This window comes from Cyprinodon tularosa, unplaced genomic scaffold (assembly GCF_016077235.1).
Source record: "Cyprinodon tularosa strain WSP-4 unplaced genomic scaffold, ASM1607723v1 ctg790, whole genome shotgun sequence".
In the NCBI taxonomy this organism is placed as follows: Eukaryota; Metazoa; Chordata; class Actinopteri; order Cyprinodontiformes; family Cyprinodontidae; genus Cyprinodon; species Cyprinodon tularosa.
The window spans coordinates 217,800-240,958 of NW_024039552.1; the positions used below are offsets into that span (position 1 = coordinate 217,800).

Consider the following 23,159-nt stretch of genomic DNA (forward strand, 5'->3'; position numbering starts at 1 on the left):
CTGATGGCTACTTTCAGCAGGATAATGCGCCATGTCATAAAGCTGGAATCATCTCAGACTGGTTTCTTGAACATGACAATGAGTTCACTGTACTCAAATGGCCTCCACAGTCACCAGATCTCAATCCAATAGAGCATCTTTGGGATGTGGTGGAACGGGAGATTTGCATCATGGATGTGCAGCCGACAAATCTGCGGCAACTGTGTGATGCCATCATGTCAATATGGACCAAACTCCCTGAGGAATGCTTCCAGCACCTTGTTGAATCTATGCCACGAAGAACTGAGGCAGTTCTGAAGGCAAAAGGGGGTCCAACCTGTTACTAGCATGGGGTACCTAATAAAGTGGCCGGTGAGTGTATATGAGTCAAGGTGAGCTGAAAGCATAAGCGAATTAAGCAAATAGGGGGCCCCATAGGACAATTAATTTCTTTATTTGTTTATTTTTGTTGCTTTTTTTCATGTATGATGATTTCTATACAAATATGTGAACAAAAAAACACACAAATTCATGATAAATTTTAGATTTTTTTATTCTTTATAAAAAAAAATAGGGCCCAGATTGACACACAGATGTGGAACGACCAGTGTAATCTTCTCAGAGGCAAACTTTTTTGAGTTTTATGGCACTAGTGTCTTGTTTTTTTCGACAGTTGGCCGACAGGAAAGGGGTATGAGAGAGGGGGAAAGACACGCAGCAAAGGCCCAAAAAAAGCCCATACAACTGGCTTTTACTTATCCAAGATATTTTAATTTGTTGCTGTTGTTTTTGTGCTACGGGCTGTTTACATATTGGTCTTGGAGCCAACATATATAATCCAAAAACACTTTTACTTTAGATAAACTGCATACTTGTTTATTTTAATACCAGGCAATAAATACCAAATAGGAGACTCTAAACACCTGCAATAAGTTTATAGCAGGTGTGTGAATGATCTTATCATTGTACTATTGATTAAAGCAAGAGATATTACTGTCAGAATAGAGGCCCCCAATAATTAGTTCAGCTTAAGGCACCATGGATGTTTCTGCTAGCCCTTATAAAACTACAATCAGGTTACGGCACTTGAGAATCAATAAGACACACCACAAACGTTGCGGTAAATTCTCACTTGATTGTTAATTAAAGAAGTGTAGGTTTTGTCCAGTAAGGCTGGAGCTGTTCGGAAGAATGTTAGAGAACAGTGGCTCCATGACTATCCCAGCCTGCCTTTTATTTTCCTCTCTAGAGATATTTATCAAGTAAAGTTCTGGAAGTATTTAGGTAGAAGGTATCATTTCTAATCAGGTTCTGACATGTGTTGTCACTTTGAAGATTATTTTTTTTATATAAGTGACTTGTGTAGTTGTTGTTGTAAAAATTGAAGAGGTAAATGTGGGCTTCAGAATTTCTCGCTTTTCTACACATAATCATTTCCCTTTATTAATAAGCAGGGGCGGTTCTAGGCAGTTGACAACAGGGGCCAGTGCCCCTGTAGAACTGGCTGCTAAACTAAAGAATTTATATTAATTAATAATAATTTCTCATGAAATAAATATTTGTTAGGAATCCAGTTTGTGTGGGTTGTTTGTGTGTTCCATCTCTCTCCACCACCAGGTGGTGCCCTGTCTTCGTTGGGCCTCCCTGCACACCTGCTGCTCGTTGGTTCATTACTGGAGGAGTAGTTGAGCAGTGGGCTGTCACTATCTCGACGCCAGAGTGTTTGCCAGTTTTGGGTACTCTAGCCAAGCTGAGATTAGCAGAGTCTAACCTGAGCTTTGTTTCTCTGAGTCTAATGTTGTTTTTGTCTTTGCTCTTCAGCAGGAAGTCCTTCTATGTAACTGGATACCTGGACCTTCTTCTCCTGGAAGTATTTACTGAGTACACGCTGAGCAGGGCAAAACCTCCACATGATCCGTTCAAGTTCCCATCGGTAATCCAAGTGACAGTTTGCTCCATTACTCCTCCGGGTCCAACATATGTCTACCTGTCTGCTCTCCAATGAGTTCCCTCTTGTCTGGATAATCCCACACAGACTGGATTAAAGTAACGACAAGAGCCCCCTCAAATGTGAGTCCCATTCCAGCATAATTCAAGCTGCAGTCTCATTTTCCACGGTCCCTGAACTGATCTCTGTGATCTCCCCTTCAGACTTTCCAGTTCCAGTTCACCACTTCTCTGAGTTCCAGATCCAACCTCCGTTCACATTGCTACAAATAAACCTGTTAAACTTTTCTCCGTGTTCTCTGAGTGGTTTCTCTGCAAGTGGGTCAGATCCCTTGCTAAAATATTAGACAATTAAATACAGTATTGTTTTTCTGTTGATTTCTTTTTTCTTTGTTTTTGTTTTCTGTCATGTTATGAAAAATGTATTATGTTGACAAAAGCTCAAAGTCTATATAATTATCTACATTTTTTTCCACTTTGAGTGTAAACTACAAAATAAGTTAAAACAAAAATACATTCTCTAAAATGAGAAGCAAAAACTTGACAGTCTGACTCCTCTTAAAATAATTTGTTACAGTCATGATTCCCCCTGTGTTATATAATCCTTGTTCCTTTACTTGAATCTGAGATTTCAATTCTTTCACATAACCCCTGAGCAAATTCTCTTAACTGTTATAGTGGATGGACAGAATTTATTATACATAATATAAAAGCGAATTGTTTGATCAATTAAGCTTAAATGTTATAACATTAAGCCTTATAATGTTACAACATGCTGTTTATAGCATAATTTTTAATACGTTGACAGTGGAGATAAGTGTTTATAAATTATCTTATCTACAGGAACTGATAAGGTTCTGTTTCTTGCTTCAATTAAGCCTTAGATATATTGCTGCTGTTCAGCTGCAGTATTGTGATAAACAGGCAGAGGAACGTAAGAGACACCAGGCTTTACATAAGAAAGAAAGAGTCAGATCAAATTGAGATGGCAGCTTTTCAACATGAAGATCAGGGAAGGTTCCATGGATATAAACTTTCTGCACCTGTTCATGGATTACCGTGAGATGTTTACTGAATTATCTCAAATCCATTAAGCCCTGAGTAATCTCAAAATTGGCCCAAATTTCATTTACTTTCAATTCAGTTTATTTCCATAGGGCCAATTCACAACACGTGTCATCTCAAGGCACTTTACAGTTCACCAGATCATACAGTCAAAGGAAAACCAGTTGATTGCATCGACTCATTCACGCGAAGGTAAGCCCTCACACTAAGCATGCTTGTAGCGACAGTGGAGAGGAAAAACTCCCTTTTAACAGGAAGAAACCTGCAGGAGAACAAGGCTCAGTGGGAGCTCAAGCAGCTCAAGCACCTATAAACTTAAGTTGAATCCTAAAACCAATTGCTATTTTGGATATGCATGTATGCAGTCTAAATCAGTGGTCCCCAACCACCGAGCTGTGGACCGGTACCGGTCCGTCGGTCATTTGGTACCGGGCTGCACAGAAAAAAGTATATATATATATATATATATATATATATATATATATATATATATATATATATATATATATATAAATAATTTATCGACGATCAGAGTCTGAGTGATGTTTTATTTTGAAAAAATATAAAAAAATTGCGGTATTCTCTCCCAATAACATCAAGATCTGTGCCTCTTGACACAGGTTAATTCCGTTCAAGACTTATCCTATCTATAACATCCTATCTTTGTGAAGCGGGATGTTCTGCGGTTACAGTGACCAAAACAAAGCTACGGAGCAGACTGGCCATCAGGAGCACACTTCATGTGTCATTGTCTCCAATTAAGCCTAGATGGGACCGGCTTGTTGTTTTATTTGTATGCTGTTTGTATTTGATTTGATGCCAGTCATATCATTTTACTTGATCGTATTTACCCCCCCCCCCCTCGGCCAGTCCGTGAAAATATTGTCTGACATATAGCGGTCCGTGGTGCAAAAAAGGTTGGGGACCGCTGGTCTAAGTCTAAAAATGGCATTAACTTTTTTATATTCTGAAAATAAAACAAAGTGCTCTTACAATTTTTTTATTATACTGTAAGAATGTAACTTAGTTATAATGTGAAAATATGTGGTACAGTAATTTATTTTTAACTGTGAAAAGTGTATTGAAAGAAGTCAGTCCAGACAAACCTTTTTTTTTCCTTGGCTCTACTTTTCTCATACCCCATCCAAAATAGTTTGGTTATTCTAAGTTTTTTCCTATATTTGTGCTGCTATAAGTATAGGATGCAGGAGGACACGAGGACCACTTTTCCTCAATCTGCTTTATTCTATCTCTATCCTCCGATTCTGCATTATTGGTTGGTTCAATCCAAAACCTTATGCTCTCTCTGCTTTTTCTTGTCATAGTGGCTTCATTCACTCTGTTTCTGTCTGTTCGTAACTCCATCCTGGAATGAAATATCAGCAGGGCTGCTGCCATCAACACCTTTGTTTACAATGTAGATGTCGAACTTTGGCCTGTTTCTCAGTGTAGCCCTGTTTCTTTTAATTGTGACTAGCTGTATGTCCTCTCTTTCATCTCGTGACATGGGAACTGATTGGAGCTCTGGCTGTATCTTTCCTGGACAGGTCTATCTCAGGAAATAGGCAACTGTTACCCTTTGTATATCTTCTTATTTTCTGTATGTCTGCTTCTATCTCCTTAAATCCCAGTCGGCCTCAGCAAAAGGCCGCTCACACCAAGCCTAGTTCTGCCGGAGTTTCTTCCCTAGAGGAGAGTTTCAGTAGAAAGGTATGTATGTTTTTCTTTACTGGGTAGTTCAGAATGAACTATGTAACTTACTTACTGTAGTGTCCTCATATAGGACATGGTTCATGGGTAAGTGCAAACACAGTCACTTAAAGTGCTGTCCGAATAGTGTTAGCAGTTAGGAAGGAGCTAGGATCAGGAAACAGTCTGCTTCCTAGCACCAATGCAGTTAGCACACACAAGGGACCTCCTGACATTAATAGCCATTGCTAAGTTCTGTAAAATTGCTCACAGGATGACAGGATGCATTCACACGGCACACCTCACAGTGTCACAGAAATCCATTATTTTTTCACATGTACTCTATTTGACACATGCTAAAGTCCTCATCTTCACGTGTTTGGACGTTTTATAACAGGGAGCTTCAGCAATTCTCTAAATCTGTGTAACTTTTTATTTTTATTTTAGTCCTTTTCTTTACAGGTAAAGTCCGGTCACATTAAGAATACAAACTTCTAAAAGTACCTTAAGCATGAAATTATTACATACTGTTCAAAAAATTATAAGTTGTTTTTTTTTTTAAACTAAGAGTAATTTCTTGTTTGTCAAAGAGCACTACTGCCACTACTCCGTTATCGGCTGTTGAGCAAGTCCCAGTGCTGTATCTGGTGTTTGTCACAATGCACTATTATCCATGATGCAACGACCAGTGCACTAAGCTACAGTAAGCAGAGAGTAACTGATTGATGACTGGCCAGTAGTTCGATGGCAAATCTTTCTTCTTCAAGTTGGCAAGTTGATCACCATTGATTTTCTTGTAAAGCGGGGATAATGGCGCTAGGCTTACCGCACCGTGACGTCACTGTTGGAAGATGTCAGGAGTGAGGTGTTACTATATTTGGGCTAAAATGTCTGTTCCCGGGATCATTGACCGCAACGAAAAATTGTTACATTTTTTTACTGATTAACGCTAAATTCATTAAATCACAGTGAACCTGTTAGTTTTTTAAATAATGATCCACTGTTTATTCCTTGCTGGCCAGACTTTTCATTTAAAGCTGTAGTCTTGATTTCACCAGCGTGATTCATGTGTGTTTCCACTACGTAATTATGGCCGTAAGAATGAAGGCTGTCTGGATTCAGCTCTGCACTCCGGAGATCATTTCTTACCCTGGATAGTGCTCTTGCTGTTGACCCCATGGAAGGATAAGGAATAGGAGCTAGGACAGGGGGCAGGAACTACGATTTGATGTATTTGGATCAATCCATAAGCAAGCCACTTGGTTTTGGTACCTTGGAAAAGACACTTCTCCTTCCTCGCCCAGCTCTGGTGTTATGTAGGCCTTGTGGTGCTAGTCTACAGCAGCTTCACTTCTGTCAGTGTGCCCCTGGGCAGCTGTGGCTACAATGTATCTTGCCACCTTGAATGGGTGCGTGATTGAATGGAATGTAAAGCGCTGTAGAGTGCCACGACTCAAAAAGTCTTTGTTAGGACAGGAAATCAAAGTATTGTAGCACTTTCTAAACATTAAATAGACAATAAGTATGTTTCACTGAAAAATATCTTTTGAATAACCTTTTTATTGAAATCTTTTAAGAGTAGAACATTGTTTGATGAGCAGACTGACACCTCGGTAGTTCAGCACTTATGCATCTATGAGCCTGTTGCCCTTTGCAGGATTTTGTGGTTACTCAGATGCAACCGGCATCCAGCTCATCTCAAACAGCAATGGCAACTCCATGTAGGGTGAAAGAAGTAAAAAATAAATAAATAAATAAACTTGTTAACCGTAAGCGCAAGCTGCGAGAACAAGCAAGGAGTCCTGCAGTTTTGGCCACAGGTGGCAGTATCATTATAAGGCTACGTAATGCCTCTTTAATGAAAATTACAGATGATTTTAACAAAAATAATTTGTTCCAAAAACATTTTTTCAAGGTGGTTTTTATCTTTTTTTTTTTTTTGTAGGTTTGATCTGTTTTGGTAGTGTGTAGCACATATATAGTATTAAATGTGTTTTTATAATTAATGGACCTGAAATCAATAAATAAAACACATTGAAATATTTTCAAAAATTTCTTAATGGGGTAATAATCCTACATCATAATAATTACTTCATATTTTGTGTCTCTTTGTGCCTATCATTTAGATTTTTCATCTTTTTTTGCTCTGATCAGTTTAAGCATTGATCTATTATAATATTAAGTTTCATGTAAGAATGTGCTTACATTTTTTCCTAGTAGGATCAGCTGTTGCTGCTGGGTCGATATCTGTATTTACTTTACAGTGGATTCAAGGTCAGACAGAGTAAATCAGGCATGTGACCTTTCACACACTTGGAGAGACGCTGCATTATCAAAAAAGTCAAAGTCCACTTATTCTCATCTGCGTGTCTGCATGAGCTGATTGGATCAGACCTCACCTGATTCAGACAAAGTTTATACCATGTCACAGAATTAAAAAAAAGAAAACACTTGTCAGAATCAACTGCCATCATGTTTTTATTAATTAGCCACATGTTTGCAAAAACATAGGTTCATCCATGCATCAGCAATAATACAGGTGTACAGGGTAGAGGAGCATTTGGGAAAGTTTTAACAGGAATTATTAATGATGTCTTTCGCTCACCACAGTTCTGTATGGTCAGATTTAGGTGGTTTTACAGTGAAGCATCATGCAGAAGCTTTAATCTGCTTTTTTAATTTCTCCTGCAGAAACAGACTGCTAGCACATGCATGCAGGAAAGTGAGCTGCAAGGACCCAAAGAACTTGTTTGATCTTTTCTGAAATGTATAATTAAAAAGGATCCATGACTAGTTGTCACAATAGATCTTATTGTCAAAATATTAATTTTCAATACTGTGAGCTGCTCAGTTTTAATAAATCTAAATCAAATATTGTCACATGTTATGCTGCAATGCATTCTGGATAAATTACCTATGCCAGGTCCTGTAGTGATAAAACAGCAATGAAGTAAAAAAAAAAAACTTTTCAGATTGAAAGGGATCTTCTTGAAATTTATGACAATGTAGAAAACACAAAAGATGAAGAAGATAAGGAGGACCAAACAGAGGAATAGGAGAGTCGGCTGAAGAAGCTGGTGTTTGTACAGCTGTTGTTAGGAGATGCTTTCTCAGATGGAGATTTACATAAGCCAAAAAGAGCTCCAGTTTACAATTAAGTAGGGCTGCAAACCGTCAATTGAAAAATGGAATCGTTCCATATTTAGAAATAGAAGTACCTGTCAAGTATTTAGTGGAAACGGAAAGCACTTTGTCCTGTATTACTGTGAGAGTAAAAAATAGTCAGTAAAAAGCTAATGGAAAATGAAGAACAAGGGCACGTTAGATACAAAACTTACGGTAAACTTGTTCCCGGGCCCTGTCCTGTGTTGTGACCATTGAGCTGACAACATATATGTAGCGATCCAGAATACCCTCCTCCCATTGGTTGAGCCAAGTTCTGCTCACGGAGAAGATAGTGGGAGACAACAGAGCAGCATGGGGGATGAACGTAGACATTTAAATGCTGACGCTGCTTTTGGGGGCCAGATATACATCCGGGTCGACTTCGATTTTATTTTGTTAAAAAGACCTAAATGGCGTATACCCTCTCCAAAAATAGTAAAAGTACTAAAATATAATGTATTTCCTGATGAAATAAATGCCATAAAGTCCTTTCTGTTTTATCACTCGTCTCTGCCAGATCTGTACCAGAAGTGGGATCCTGCGCTACTTCCGGTGGTTAATTTTTCAGCTTTGGATTTAAACATCAATCCACTCTTTTTGAGTTTTATGTTTTTCTTTCGTGGAGAAAATGTAAAAAATTGTCTCACAAAAGTCATAAACATTTTTTAAAGATGTGTATTAGCATTCTTTAGAGAGTTAAGGATATAAATAAGTAATTTTAGTACCATATTTACATTGCATTTACATTTATGGACACCTGGATGTATATCTCTTTGCGCATGCGCAGGACGGATCGTGCTTCCGGGACGGATCGGCTAGTGACAGTGCATTCAATTTCCGAAGGACCCGGTCTACCTGGACTGGGTTCGTCGATGTCCGTAAAAATAAGAGGCCAAAAGAATTTAGGCTATGGATTTAATCAGGTCCAGTCTTCACCTTTCCACTGTAAACTCTGTCACCTAGCAACCTTTACAGTTGACAAACAAAGCAGGCAAAGAATGGATACCCAATTTCTCACTACAGTTCTGGGTCACCACACTGAAGAGATATTGTAATCTGTGCTTAAATGTTAGACTAACTCATTTGCACAGAGACAGACAAAACTTTACAATACACCAAACATAACTGCCACATATCTGACTGACTAACAAAGTATTTTCATTAATTTAAGACAGAACTATTCAGTTGTAGCATATTAAACTGCAGTTACAATATTCACCATTGTTTGGAGACGTTTCCCTTTTTCCCCTTAGCATAGAGCAGCCGGCTTGATTGGACTCGCAATGAATCATGGGAAACCCAAGGCTATGTAGGACACACCAGACCCATCCTTCAAAATGGGGAAAAAGAAGGCTGCATTTGTTGGCCGCATAACGAGGAGTCTTCCAATCCTAACAGGCCTCGGCGCCATGCTATGACGTAACCTTACCTTGGGAGGTTCCAGCCGGTGAGTCCGAACTCAGCATATGAATGAAAAATATAACTAACACAGGATCATTTAGAGGAAACTATGAGTTTTCACATTTCATAAATGGCAAATTTTAAGTTAATAGGAAAATTACATTATATTTAGGCCAACATGTACAACTAGTCTTGGATCCATTTATCGAAATTGAGATGCATGGTCATTTGGCACAAAAGCACAAATAAAATACAAAAATCTTTTGTTTGTTTTGTTTTGGATGATGCACAGACCAGAATAACATCACACATCAACTAACACAATGTGATTAGATATATCAGGAAAGCTGACCTCTTCACCCAGTAATGACGTGGTCACTGGAATAGTATGATGGGGTGAACAAAGGACAGACAGACAACCGGGAATTCCCTCCTTTGAGCCTGAGGATCTGTGCAAACTTCAATACAACGTTCTCGCCTGATAACAGTGATAACAAAAACTTTATCTTCCCCTTGAATTATGATAAACGCTCAGTTCAGCGGCTCATTTATCATATTATGCAGGATATGATATGATAGGTTTCCTGGATTAGTTTAGGAGGTGTGGGTGTGCAGGTAGGGGGTTACTTTAGATCGACATCCATGTTTGTCACAACATATTTAAAATTCACATTGTACTTCTAGAAAGAAAAACATAAAAACAAAATGCAAAGGAGTTGTTAAACCTTAATGAAATGAAAAACAGTATTGGGTAGGGACATCCTAAATTAGCACAGAAGACAATTGAATAATTAAAGGATAATTTAATCCTCAAACTGGACGGTGTTGTCGTTAAGCAGAACATGCCAGCGCTCTATTTTCTTGTCTTTATTCTTGAGGCATTCGTACCAGTGTTTCAAACACTCTCCTTTAGCCTGGATGCCCAACTGACAGCCCCCTAAAGAAAGAAAGACAAACAAGAATTATTTGCAAACCATCCATACATTTTTTTTTACACTCTATCCCAGCTGGGGTCACGAGGGGTGCTGGTGCCTATCTCCAGCTGACTATGGGTTAGAGGCGGGGTCCACCCTGGACAGGTAGCCAGTCCATCGAAGGGCAACACAGAGACAAACAGGACAAATAACAGTTCACACTCCAACCCAAGTAGGATTTAGAAAAGCCAATTAACCTAACAGTCATTTTTTTGGACTGTGGGAGGAAGCCGGTAACCTGACAACAGCCAGATGCATGTCTCGCTCCACCTAGCTCCACTCACATACATCTGGGAACCCGCTCATTGAAAGTGATTTCCCCAACCGAATTTATGGTCTGTCCAATCAGGACGCAGGGCGGGTGTGTCCTGGAGTGGAGAAGCGATCGTGAGATTCCAACAACAATGGCGGCTCGCATTGAGGAAGCAAGCGTTAGCATTGATGCTATTTCTTCTGTGTTGTCCAATCTATCTGATATTGTTTCATTAAAAGAACATCAGAGAACGGCTTTGAAGGCTTTTGTTGGTGGAAACGATGTTTTCGCCCTTCTCCCGACCGGATTTGGCAAGAGCTTGATCTACCAAATGGCTCCTCCTCTCACAGCGTCACGGGTTAGCTTCGGTGTGAGTGGTTGAAATTGCACGTCGATAAAGATGACAGACAAGTGGCTTATCCAATCATATGCAAGGAGTTTTGATAAGTCCCAGCCTTCAGTAAAGGCAATTCCTATGGCGGGTTCCCAGATGTATGTGAGTGGAGCTAGGCGGAGCGAGACATGCATCTGGCTGTTGTCAGGTTAGGAAGCCGGAGTACCTAGAGAGAACCCATGCATGCTCAGGGAGAACATCCAAACTCCATGCAGAAAGACCCCGGGCCGGGAATAAAGCCCGGTGTAGGTACCAGACCTGCTTAAGTGGTCAGATCTGCTAGGGTCCTTTGCATGCTATAGTTGGTACCCTACATGATTGGCTGAACGTTGCCACATGATGTAAAACATGGTGGTTGCCCAGACAACGATAATAACATCATCTAGCGTCCGTTAGCGTGTCTACCGACCGATGAAATTCTACCTGTTTGATGAAAAAAACTGAAAAAAATATCTGTTTATGGTGAACAAAGTAACTGCAAGACCATGGTGTAAAGGGAGAAAGTTGGGTAGCACTAGCTGACAGGTTAGCTGCTTTTAGCTCGGTCAGTTAGCCATATTAAACCACACTAACTTTGAATTTGTATCAACAACAACCGTTCGTTTTCTACAACTGTTGTTTTCTTTGTCTAAAATGTCTATGAAAGTAATTTTTTAGGATGTTCCATTTGTCGTTCCCTGTCCTCATATCTTAATAAAAAGAATAAAAATACACTGAGAATTTTTGTGTCACCTTGTTAAATAGCAGAGCTTAGTCTTAGAAAGCAGTACTTTCCTTCAAGACTGACAATGATTGTTTTCTACTTTCGGTTACTTTAGATCGCCAATGAAATGTAAATAATAGCAAATATAGTTAATAATATGTTGAAAGAGATTTGACCCTTAAGAAATGGGTTTGTCCGATTGGAGTTGCCATATGTTGACATCATAAGAAGGGGCGGGGCCCCGAGCAGATCTGGTACCTACACCGGAACCTTCTGGCTGCAAGGCAAGGCCACTGAGCGACTGAGTAGCCTATATTTGCAAAACATTTAACATTTTTATTTGTCTTTCCAATTTCACACAATCCAGCTATATCTGTCCTCAGTATTTAACCCACTCCATGGGGAGTAGTGGGTTACCCCTATGCAGCCCCACAGAAAGCCTTCCGGGTGAAATTTGAACTAGCAAACTTGTAGCCTTCTCAGAACATGAGCTCCCTACTTTAACCACCAGACCAAAGCATGGTAGTTAAAAGGGACTAAAAAAGTTTTTTTTCTTTCCCTGTCATTTAAGCAAAGCGCATTGTCACTAATGGCCTTGTGTCTACATTTTCCCGTTTAGGTTACAGTGGTGCCTTTCATACACTTGTTCACAGCATTATAAGGCTGGAACATGTAGTGATCAAAGAAGCAAGCCATTCAGATAATGGACTTGTGTCTGTACTTGTCCTGTTAGATAGTGCCACATTTCATACCATCAATAAAGGTCAGTAATTTCTTACAGAGGAACGGACACGCAGTAAGAATGGGGGAAACAGCACCAGGCTGCTTTACATTACATTCCTCTGACACATTACACTTAGTTTAGCTGGAATGTTTCTCATGCAGTGGATTTACTTTGGGTAGGCGTGTTCAGTTACTTCATTTCTGGTATAATAGAATCATTATTTTGTAGTGTGGAATGTTAAAAAAGTTTTATTTTCACCTGATAAACTCTTGGCCCATTCTCCATAGTGTGCAAGATATGTGAAAGATATGTGAAATGTTTATGAAAAAAGTGTATTTTCCCTTGATTTGAGCTAATAAGTAAGACCATTTTCCAATGAAATGAGATCACTTATATTTAAAGTGATAATTTCAAGTGTAAAATATTTACTTATTTTAATGTAAAATACAAAGTTCATTGGTAGTTAATCTCATTTACCTGCTCAATGTAAGAGCAAATACAGTTTTTTTTAAAGAAATTCTGCTTACTGTGAGATTATATTGATCTGATACAAAGTAAATACAGGGCAAGTATTGCTGATATTGAGATCATTACCTATATTTTTTAATGTCTAATTTTAAAATCGGACTTCTGATTTTTAAATGTTTTTGGGGTTTTAAGTTTGTCCAACATATGTACTATTTTAATAAAATTATGTTATCATAAAAAAACAGAAACAACGAAAACAGAGAAAACATTTTTATTTCTTCAAAAAAAAAAAGTAAAACATATTTGAGGTCATGATTGAGGTCATGAGAGTACAAAAAAAAAGGGGTTTTCTGAAACAAAATTAACAATCTACAATAAATGTTTTCAAAGTATTCAAAGAATAATTTTCAGAAGCCTTAGTGTGGGCCTGTCCCCTCGTGCAAAACAAGTGAAAACCCAACAGTGTGTATAGGGGTGTGGGTGGGTGTGCATCCGTCTAGCTCTCAGAGTGAGGACCATTTTCCCAATTTCTCCATCAAGAGGACCAGTTGTTGCAAAGTGACGACATTTTGCCGGTCCTCACATGCTATTTTGCTAATGGTTAGGTTTAGGACTAAGGTGTCAATTGGTGAGGGTTAGGGTGAAGTATGTATTGGTAATGGGTAGGTTTAGGGATAGTTTTAGGGTTAGGGCATAAAAAGGGTTGAAAATGACTGAAAATCAATGGGAATCAACACATGGTCCTAACTACAATGGAAGAACGAGTATGTGTGCTTGTGTGAGACGTGGGGGATGTCCTACTTTGCGCTGGAAACCTGGTTGTTGCATTTTGAAACCATCACAAACCATCTGAAGTTCATAAAAGAGTTCATCTAAAACTGAAGTATTGATCTAACCATGATGGCATAGATCCAATAAAATACAGACCTGGTAACGATATTATCAATATTTTTGATTGATCAGCCCACCTCTAATATCCAGCACCTTATCCTACCATAGTTTTAGCTGTTTGTAAAACAATAGCCCTCATCACAACTCTTTCCAAAGAGCAATAGTGCCAAGTCCTCAGTCTCTGTCTGCAGTTGACCTGCTTTATGTATGCTAAGAAATACTACAAGCAGAAACATGGCTGGGGTAGTGAACCCAGTTTGCCCCATTGTCATAAACCTAAACATGGAAAAGGTAGAAAAGAGGGGCTGGGCTAGAGATGGGGCTGGGGGGGCTTGGCCCTTCTTAAGGCTGGTTTATACTCCGAAACCAGGGCCATTTCTCAATTCACGAGAACGCGAGTACGTACTCGTGTTCTCGTCAAGTCCGTTCTTGGCGAGAATGCAGGAAGATCGGACTTGACGAGAACGCAAGCGCGCAAGCACGTATGTGTATTGGAACAGAAGCGTACTCGTGACGTCATCACATGCAACATTCTTTAGCATTTCTTTAACAGTCAAAACTATTCATTCCCTACACAAAACATTATTATTTTTAATTTCTAAAGCTTAAAAAACATTTAAAAAAATTACCGAAATGCAAAAAACCGCCATCAGAACGAGCGGTAGTTCACACATAACTAGACCGAGAGAAGTGCACTACAGACGGGGTAACATTAGCCCTGGCTGCGGTTACCCTCGGAGGTCTGCTGGTCACTCCAGTCTGCTTAACGTCAGACTTTTTTTTTAAATTTCGCACTAACTCTGTAAACACAGGGAGGCTTAAATGTATAATGTTATCGCCTCAAACGATTTCAAAACGTACTTTTGAAGAACAACAGCAACAGAAAAGGGAATATTTAACTTAACACTGTGAGCGCTGTCTGGAATCAAGCTGGGGCCGCGGGGCATTCTGGGGAAGCGGTTAGTCTCAAGAACGCACAAGTCTGCTCTGATGCATGCTGGATAAAGAGGGCGGGGCGAGAACAACATCCGGGGATTTGATGCGTTCTCGATCTGGCGTTCTCGAGAATTGGAACGGTACTCGGGCTGAGGCTGATGACGTGTCACGAGTACACGAGCACACGAGAACGCTCAAGAACGCATATTGACAAACGCCCCAAGTCATCTGCGTGTGTGTCGCAGATAACGCAGAATGCCCCCGCCCCTTCCGCAGACACCTTTCTCAAATTGTAGCTGACCGCAGACAGAAGGCATCTGATTGGTCAAACCTACATTTTCACTACTCTATGCGTATTTCCTGTTTGGTACTGTACCTGCTTGTTTTGTTTGTATGACCGCCATTGTGGAAAACGACTCGTGAAGCTGGACCAGCTAGAATAGCTAGGTGCGAGAGAACGCTGGGAACCTTTTTCCACCTGGATCCCCGCTCTTTTTCGCCCTCAGTCCTTCTGTTGTCGCACAAACTTGCCTCCACTTCCTCACCGCCTCGGCCGTATCTAACCCACACCTAGTCTGTTGCGTGGAATAACATAGCGCAGACCACGCTTCAAAATTGGGCATAAATGAAAAATATTTGCGTCATACCTGCGAAAAGCTCACTGTGACACACTGCTGCTGGAGTATAACCAGCCCTTTAGCCCCCCTCTGTTGTTCTCATGTGGATGTAATTCATAAGCTATGCAAAAGTAGTTCTACTGTAAACCAGAGGGGGGCAGCAGTGACACCATCAGGCATAATAACCTACTTTGACATTTTAAACTTGGTATTTTAACCAAATAAAACAACAAAACACAGAGATTCATTATTCAACACAGAATACTACATATAAAGAGGATTAATATAGAATAAGTTTTTTGCTTATGTTTTATGAGGAAGAGTTTGTCTCTGCAGTAATCAAGGAGTATTTCACATAATTAAAGATAAGGAAGAACTACTCCACCCATTTAATGTATATAATATGTAGAACCATAGGTTTATATAAACAGCACCAATGTCTAAATAGCTTTATTAACAAGGGCCTCATGAAAATTTGTTGTCTTCACTTATTCGACTGATTTGGAAAAAATAAACCTCTTGCTCATTCATTTTCCTGTTGTGTAACAATCTTGGTTCTGTTGGTTTTCTCTAAGTTTACAGTTTCATGTTTATCTATGTTTTCTTTGTTTTCTAGCTTTATTGGTGTGTTCTGGATTTATTTTAATTTCTTAGGTTTTTCTTTGCTTGTCCTCTGTTGCCCCCTTGTGTTTCCTTTTCCCTTGGCTTCCTAGTCAGATCAACTCACACCTGCTCCTTATCAACTCGTTAGTCCTGCCTTTGTTCAGTCATCCATAAATACACTCCCTGTTCAGTCCCTCAGTGCTGGTTCCTCGTCTTACTTCATCCTACCCTGGTTCCTCCTGATTGTTTTCCCCTGATGTCTCCATGGTTCTGGTTTGTGTTTAATTCTTATGTTGTTTTTTTTGGATTGCTGTATTGATTTACATTTTGAAGTTGGATTTTTTTGGATCACTGTTTGGCTGCCTGTCATCCTTCATTAAACCTTCAAAGATCTCACCCCTGCCTCTCAGCTTCTGCTTTTAGGTCCTCACAAAAACCTTAAAACCAAACCCATTGTGATCATTATAAATTAAGATCAGTGCCTGGATATTTGAAGATCAGCCACTCTAAATCTTATTTCTCTTAACTTTCAGGAAAACATGAAATTTTGAAAATAATGAGCAGCTCATGGGGACAGCAAAAACAAAAAGACCAGAATAAACGCATCAGGATAAAGTGAGTGAGGCTGTTATTTCATGCCAAAGGGAAGTGATTGTTTTTTTTTTTTTTGCAATAAGTATTTCAGCCTGAAGCAATAACTGTAACATCTTTGGAAATCAAACCAGAAATTTTCAGACTCTGTGGTCCTTTATAAATAACCTATTTTAATGGCCATAGTGACCATGCCAGAGCTGGTTGATTAGGAATTAAGTTTTCAAACCAAGATCTGGACTTACCAATGAAGTCGTTGGATTTTCCCATGTCATAGTCCCAGACTGATACATCCAGAGTTTTCTTGGCGAGCTCGCCATGCTTAATTTCATAGCTGAACTCCTGAAAAACGGCGACGAAACAAGAGTGAGTTACATAAGCTGTGAGTGAAACCAAAGAGAGAGCAGTCAGTGGCGACTGACCTCGTTGAACTCTGGGTTGAGGGTCTTCTTTTTTATCTGCGTTTTGTTTTTGGCTTTCTTTCCCATATCTGGCCTCAGACATCTGCAGCACACAGAGGCAGAAAAACACTGAACATATCAGGTTATCTGCTTGTTGTTTGGATTGATCAATCAGACTATTGAGAAAATAAGATAAAAAATAACAAAACTTAGGTAGATAAAGGAGAACATACATTTTTACAAAGGGATCTGAGTATCCGTTGGAGTCCATGGCAGCCAGATGAGCACAGCGGATCACGCCCACTATCAGACGGCTCTGCTGGCTGTTAAACATCAGTGATATCAGGATGCGTCCCCTTTCCTCTGAGTCCTCGCCTTCGTTCAGCTGCACAAAAACATAAGCATTAAACATTCAGTAAAAAATGCATAAGCCCTTCAAATAAACACACTTTCTTTGCTTTTGTCTTTAGCCCCTATCTATATAGATTATCTGCTATTATCCTCTAATGGAAAAGAGCAAACATCTCCAGTGTATGGAGTCCGTTTTGCTCCTTTATTGTTGCAAGCAAATAACAAGTTTTGTAAACAGAAATTTGAAGAAAGAAAATCCAGAAAGTAAACTTTTAAAAACATTGAATGAAATTTAACAAAATAAAATTTCAAATTATGTAGTTTTTTCACTTTTTTGCTTGATATTTCATTACTTTTTATTTGTTTTACACATTTTAGATTTTTAAATTAATGCTTTTCTGAGTTTTGTGAGATTGAGTTTTATGTATTTCATTGTTTTTAAATGCGTTTTCCAGATTCTTTTGACTTCTGGGGGCGGGCTTTTACTGGAAGTAAGGAGCAAAAATGCATTTCTGTTGGACTGCTGGACATTATCAACAACATTACTGGCCACTGCAGATTTGTTTTGGGCTTAAAGGAAGCGAAAATTCAGTTTGAAAATGTTTTAAATTGAAGTGTGGAAAAAGTAAAATTAGAAAAAAAATTTAATATTAAGAAACCGAAACATGGAAATAAAAAAAAAAAGATAAGTAAACAGCAAAGTCACTCTCAAAACCTAATTTTCTTCTGTTAAGAAGTTTTTCAAACTCTCATTTCTTGATTGCATCTTTTTTTCAAATTTCTATAAAAAAAGAAAGTTAGTTGTCTGCAACAGTAATGGAACTAAATTAATTCCATACAATTCCTTAAAGTAAAAATTATCGCTTGTCTTTACTAAAAAAAAAAAAAATACACATAACCGAGTTAATACTTTTAAAGCTACCTTCACTTCAATGGCCTTATTTTAATTCGAAGGTTTCTTTGTATTTAGCTCAATTCTTGTTTTGATCAACTCCAACCAGCTGCCCTGTGTCCCCAGAAAAAAAGCATCCCCGTTGGCAAGATTCCAAAAAAGTAAAAAAAAAAACAAAAAACAATCCACTGGGCTTTGTTTCCATGTTTGAAAACTTTTCGCTTCCCATCCAGGAAGCTTTTTTTGAATTGAAAAACCTTCCTTGATGGGAAGCAAAACGTCATCAAACTTGGAAACAAAGTCCAGTGGATTGTTTTTTTTTTTTTTTTTTAAATGACTATGACCTGGATGACTGAGAATCTTCACCAGCACTTTGGCAAGATGCTGCAGACTGCTGCAGACTGCCACCAACCGCTTTTCAATGGGGATGGTGTGTTTATGCTTGACCTATCTGCAAGGCTCCTGCAGCGAAATAATGTAATTTTGGGTGCAAACTGCCCCTCGTGACTGTAAACATCTACAGTCTTATGATTCTGCCTATGAATATCACTGCAATATGGCCCATATACGGGCTGTCGCAGGTGAGCTGAGCTTTGCTGAATGTTTCTTCGCTCTCTTGTAACTGTCTGCATACTTTCAAAAATGACAAAATAAACTAGACTAAACTAAAATCAATTAGAGCATAAAAAATGATCTTTAAAAAAAGTATTGGAAAGAAAAGAAGAGGCTTTGAAAATGTTGGATCTCTGCTGCTCTACTTGAGTTGCCTTTTCGCTGCTTCTTTGAGAAATGTGTGTCTTACAAAGCTTTAATTGTCATTTTGTATATACAGAGTGTATACAAAACAAATCTTCGTTTTGTACAGCTTTCAGACAGTAAATGAACATTTCTATTCCATAAAGTGCAGCAAATGTAAACAGTGTGGGAGAAAAAAAAACATGGTGGAAAAAACACATTGATATGGAAGTTGTGGCAAAGCTTCATGTCTGAAGCTGTGGCACACTGTTCAGTTTCAGAACATAGCTCTGTGGTAGAATAAAGCCTGGGGTATTATGTGATGAACTCCCTGCCCTTTAAACTTCTCTGACCTGTCTGCTCTGTTCTTTGTTATACTCTGTTCTCTGACAATCCTCTGAGATTTAATGGTACATAAGTTGAGTGATTTGCGTCCTTCTGAAGGCGATAATAAACCTGTTTTATAAATTCCACTTCATAATTATTGAAGGATTCCAAATAACGGGCACTAAACTGCAATATTGTTTTGCATATGCAATAAGTGGATGTGTTGTAGGTGATCTACAGTGATTGTTGAACAAATATTACAGACCTTTAAAATAATTTTGACATTACTTACTCATTAAAATAAGCACATTGTGTGTTTAACTGGCACTCTGAGAGTGGCAACTAAAGAAGGATGAGGTTCAAAGACATACTGAATAAATAATAGAAAATAATAATGATATTAATAAATAATATTCATAGAGCACTTTGTTTTAGTAGCCTATCTTAAATTGCTTGAACTAAAATAACATAAATAAATTATAAAAACTGTGTTAAAGTTAAATATTAAAAACATAAAACTTGATACTGCACATCCCTCCTCGACAGTGAAGCACCATTCAGATAGTTAACATGAGCTTGAAAATTGGCTGTCAATTCTCCCATTTCGGCTGGATAACAACCATATTTAAATCCTCTTTTCAACCAGCCTCTCATAACTATGTATGATGCTTATCGAATTTTCGCTGGATAAGGGCTGCCAAAAAATGTCCAGTTTGCATGTCTTTGTATATAACAGTGTTTGCGCGCGAGTAAATTACTGTACAGATGCTACAGACATTGAAACTGAGCTTCTGTGTTGCGGGTTGTACTCAAGGAAGTTAGTTACTACTACAAGTAAAACAGCTTGTTACTGTTGTCTTACAGCTGTGTACTGATAGGTATTTAGAACATAATGGATCATGTCAGAAGCATGCAGAATTTTTTTTGTGGTTATTTTGTCAAATTGGCAATTATCAAATTAACTGGACAATGAATCCTTATAGAGGTCGTATTTAGGACTTGGGACTTGCGATGGAAATTCTGATCACTTTTATTGTAATTTTTCAGTTGGTTTAAATTGTTTATTTCGGATTTGTTGTGCACATGTCTTTAAATATATGGATACTGGAGATTGATTGGGAGTTCGTAAAATTTCCAATATTGCCACATCCAAAACTTGACAGGTGTGGCTTGAACCAATATGTTGCAAAACAAGATAAGGCCATAATGACTTAATAAAATCCATATTATTAAATATGGGGAGGGGAAAAAAATCCTTTTCCCTCAAGTAAAAGATGCGCTGAAACCCAGAAGTTTTTTTTTTCAACTTTACCACCACTATATTAGTACATCTGGTATCATATTCCGTCAGCAGGCGGCAGGTTTTCACCATTTCCAAATATACATGCTCAGTTAAACTATGTTACAGCAGTCCTTGGACATTATCCAATTAAATGCCAGGATTAAACAAAGTAATATATAAGAGCTAAGGGGAGATGTTATCAGAACTTTGACTTACAAGCACGAAAATAAAATAATGATTAATCTAGTTTTTGTTGAGTGGTAATCTCTACTCAAAGCTGTGGTGGGGCTGTCTGAAATAAATAAATAAAATATTCATATTCAACACAAGTAGCCAGAATTATGCTACCCGTGTGTAAGTTAACTCTGGCTATAACAGAGTTGGTTAACCAGTGAAACAATGGTGAAAAGAAATAATTGTGTTTGACTTACATCATCCTCGTAAAGTGCCATTCCACGAATTGATCCTCCAACAGCCTTCTTCACCTGTAAATGAACAAAGTTAATTAACATAATAATTACAATAATGAAATAAATTCTTATCAATGAATGCTAATAAATGCTTCTGCTGTCCACCTCACACACATCATTTTTATTATCTCAGAAATTAAGCTGTTATACTGCTAAAGGCTTTAGCTGCTGGAGGACATAGGGACCACGTTTCATTCTTCGGTTTCATTCTGTTGGTTTATTGTATTGTGCTTTTATCTGGCCTGGTTCTGTTAGGCTGTGATCACATCCTGGATTGAAAAAATAGGTTGTCTGCTGACATCAACAACTTCAATTCTAGATGAAAGAGCTGGGACTGTTTCTCAGTCTTTACCCCTGTTTCTCTCGTAGACATAGCTATGGGCTCAGCTTTACTGTGACTAACTCTACGCACTCTCTTTCATCTCTTTGATATAAAAACTGGCTCAGAGTTAATCTGCTTAATGATTTCTTTCCTAGACAGAGCCACCTGTGGAGCTAGTTTACTGTTACATAGTAACATAGACTAACATAGAAAATATTAATATATCAGTACTTTATGTTTTTCTTTTATATGTGTTTCTGTTTCACACCAGTTGCCCTCAGCAGAGGGCCGTTCATGCTGAGCCTGGTACTGCTGCAGGTTTCATACTGTTAAAAGGGAGTTTTCCTCTCCACTGTCACTGCATGCATGATCGGTGTGATTGATCTGGTTGAATTATCTCTGTAAAGTACCACAAGATGGCATGTGTTGTAAATTGGTGCTATATAAACTTAATTAATTTTTTTCCCCCGCAACTGTCAAGTAAGAAGATTATGCAGAAGCTGCCTTATCATATTCATCCATTGAAGGATAAAAAGACTGTTTTTATCCATATTAAATATGGTTTTTGTTGGGATCTGGAGCTGTACCACCTTTCTCCAGCAGAGTGCGCTGTGGATCCTCCTGAGCTGAGCCTCCAACACACCTGAGGCGCATCTCGTCATCAGTGGATCCTCCTGTATATAACCTGCCTTCAGACCTTGCCTCAACGCTGCAGTGTTGATCCAGTTTGGTTAGCACCTGAGCCTAGCATCACCTGAGAATCTTGGTTGTCTCTGATTAGATTGGATTTTAACACCTCCTTGTCTCTGCTTTCAGGGATCCTTTTCTTTTGTAAGCTCTGGATGAGCTTAACCTGCCGAGCCTGCCCTCTGAGCCAAACCTAAAGACTCTTCTCTGGATTCCCATGCAGGTCTGGATTAAGAGCTGGAAACTCAAACCCAAGGTCTGCCCTCAAGTCAGAAGTAAGACGCTGAAGCGGTTATTGGACTCTGCTGAATAAAACAGTCTCTGGACCCAACAGTTCCTCTCTCAAAGCGAAACCCGGATTAATCAAGGTATCCTTCAGAAAATCACTAACTCAAGATCTTCAGTTCCTAAGCTAACTGAACTGCCATCCTCACAGACTCCAGTGAACCTGCCCCCAGGCCTGAACCAGTTCCTGTGTTTATTCCATGTGCTTGCGATCAATAAACATTGTTAAACTTTTCATCTGTCCACGTGGTGTTCTGCATATTGGGCTTTTCTGAAACCCATCATGACAGTTTTGCTTCGAGTTTTATATTGTTTGTTGTTTTGTTTTTTTACACAAATCATTAGATTATTTATGCATGTTTAATTTTGGTAATATGACAATAGTAGAAACCAATACTTACACAATGCAAGTGCAAATTCTGAGGCATCAGGGTCAGAGCAACCACATAGAAGGCATAAATAGGAGGCAACTGGACCCTTGATCTGTTTTGCCTAAAATATTATGTCAGATATCCAGGAGTCTGTCAACTCTGCCTGCTCGCCCACTAATTCTAAAAACTACTGTGTGCGGTCCAATAGGTGACTCAACACACCCACTGGACCAATACTTGCATTTTGACTCACATCGCCCATTAGAACACAAATACAGTATCTTGATGTCAGGTCTGTCAACTTCCCCTCAAACAAAAAGAACACAAACATGTCAGGAAATTACTCCAAGCCTTTCTTTACCCAAACTATGCATTTGTTGAGTTGGCCAAAAATGAAAAAGTCAGAAAAAAAAATGCTGAGAAACTTTTCAACCTCTATAAAATATTTTCAGAGCTTTTGTGATTAGAAGTGGACTCACACCTAGTTGAATTACACTGCTGTCATGGCCAGAGAGGCTCTGTATCGCTTTCACCGACACTAAGCAACTTTGAGGAGGGTGGCAGTAACCCTGCAAAATGTGCGGACTGCTTTACGGCGTACGTCACTTTCCTCATTCATTATTGGGATGGAAGTAG

General features: G+C 38.8%; 1 protein-coding gene and 1 long non-coding RNA gene across 3 annotated transcripts in view; one reads left to right on the forward strand and one right to left on the reverse strand.

The window, feature by feature from the left end:
* The first annotated feature begins 1,654 nt into the window (after window positions 1-1,654).
* LOC119773917 lies at window positions 1,655-2,190 on the forward strand. The gene is made up of 3 exons (XR_005279472.1): window positions 1,655-1,715; window positions 1,801-2,049; window positions 2,131-2,190. It is a non-coding gene; the product is annotated as an uncharacterized LOC119773917 (long non-coding RNA).
* Window positions 2,191-7,140: 4,950 nt separating this feature from the next.
* LOC119773918 (rabphilin-3A-like) overlaps window positions 7,141-23,159 on the reverse strand; it is a 44,810-nt gene continuing 28,791 nt past the window's right edge. For both annotated transcript variants that reach the window (XM_038271142.1, XM_038271141.1), the window contains exons 11-15: window positions 20,820-20,873; window positions 17,035-17,186; window positions 16,823-16,904; window positions 16,646-16,742; window positions 7,141-10,183 (exon numbers count right to left, since the gene is read on the reverse strand). In XM_038271142.1, the coding sequence (XP_038127070.1) occupies window positions 10,050-10,183; window positions 16,646-16,742; window positions 16,823-16,904; window positions 17,035-17,186; window positions 20,820-20,873 (519 nt within the window). In that variant the 3' untranslated portion in view covers window positions 7,141-10,049. The remainder of the gene's footprint in view (window positions 10,184-16,645; window positions 16,743-16,822; window positions 16,905-17,034; window positions 17,187-20,819; window positions 20,874-23,159) is intronic.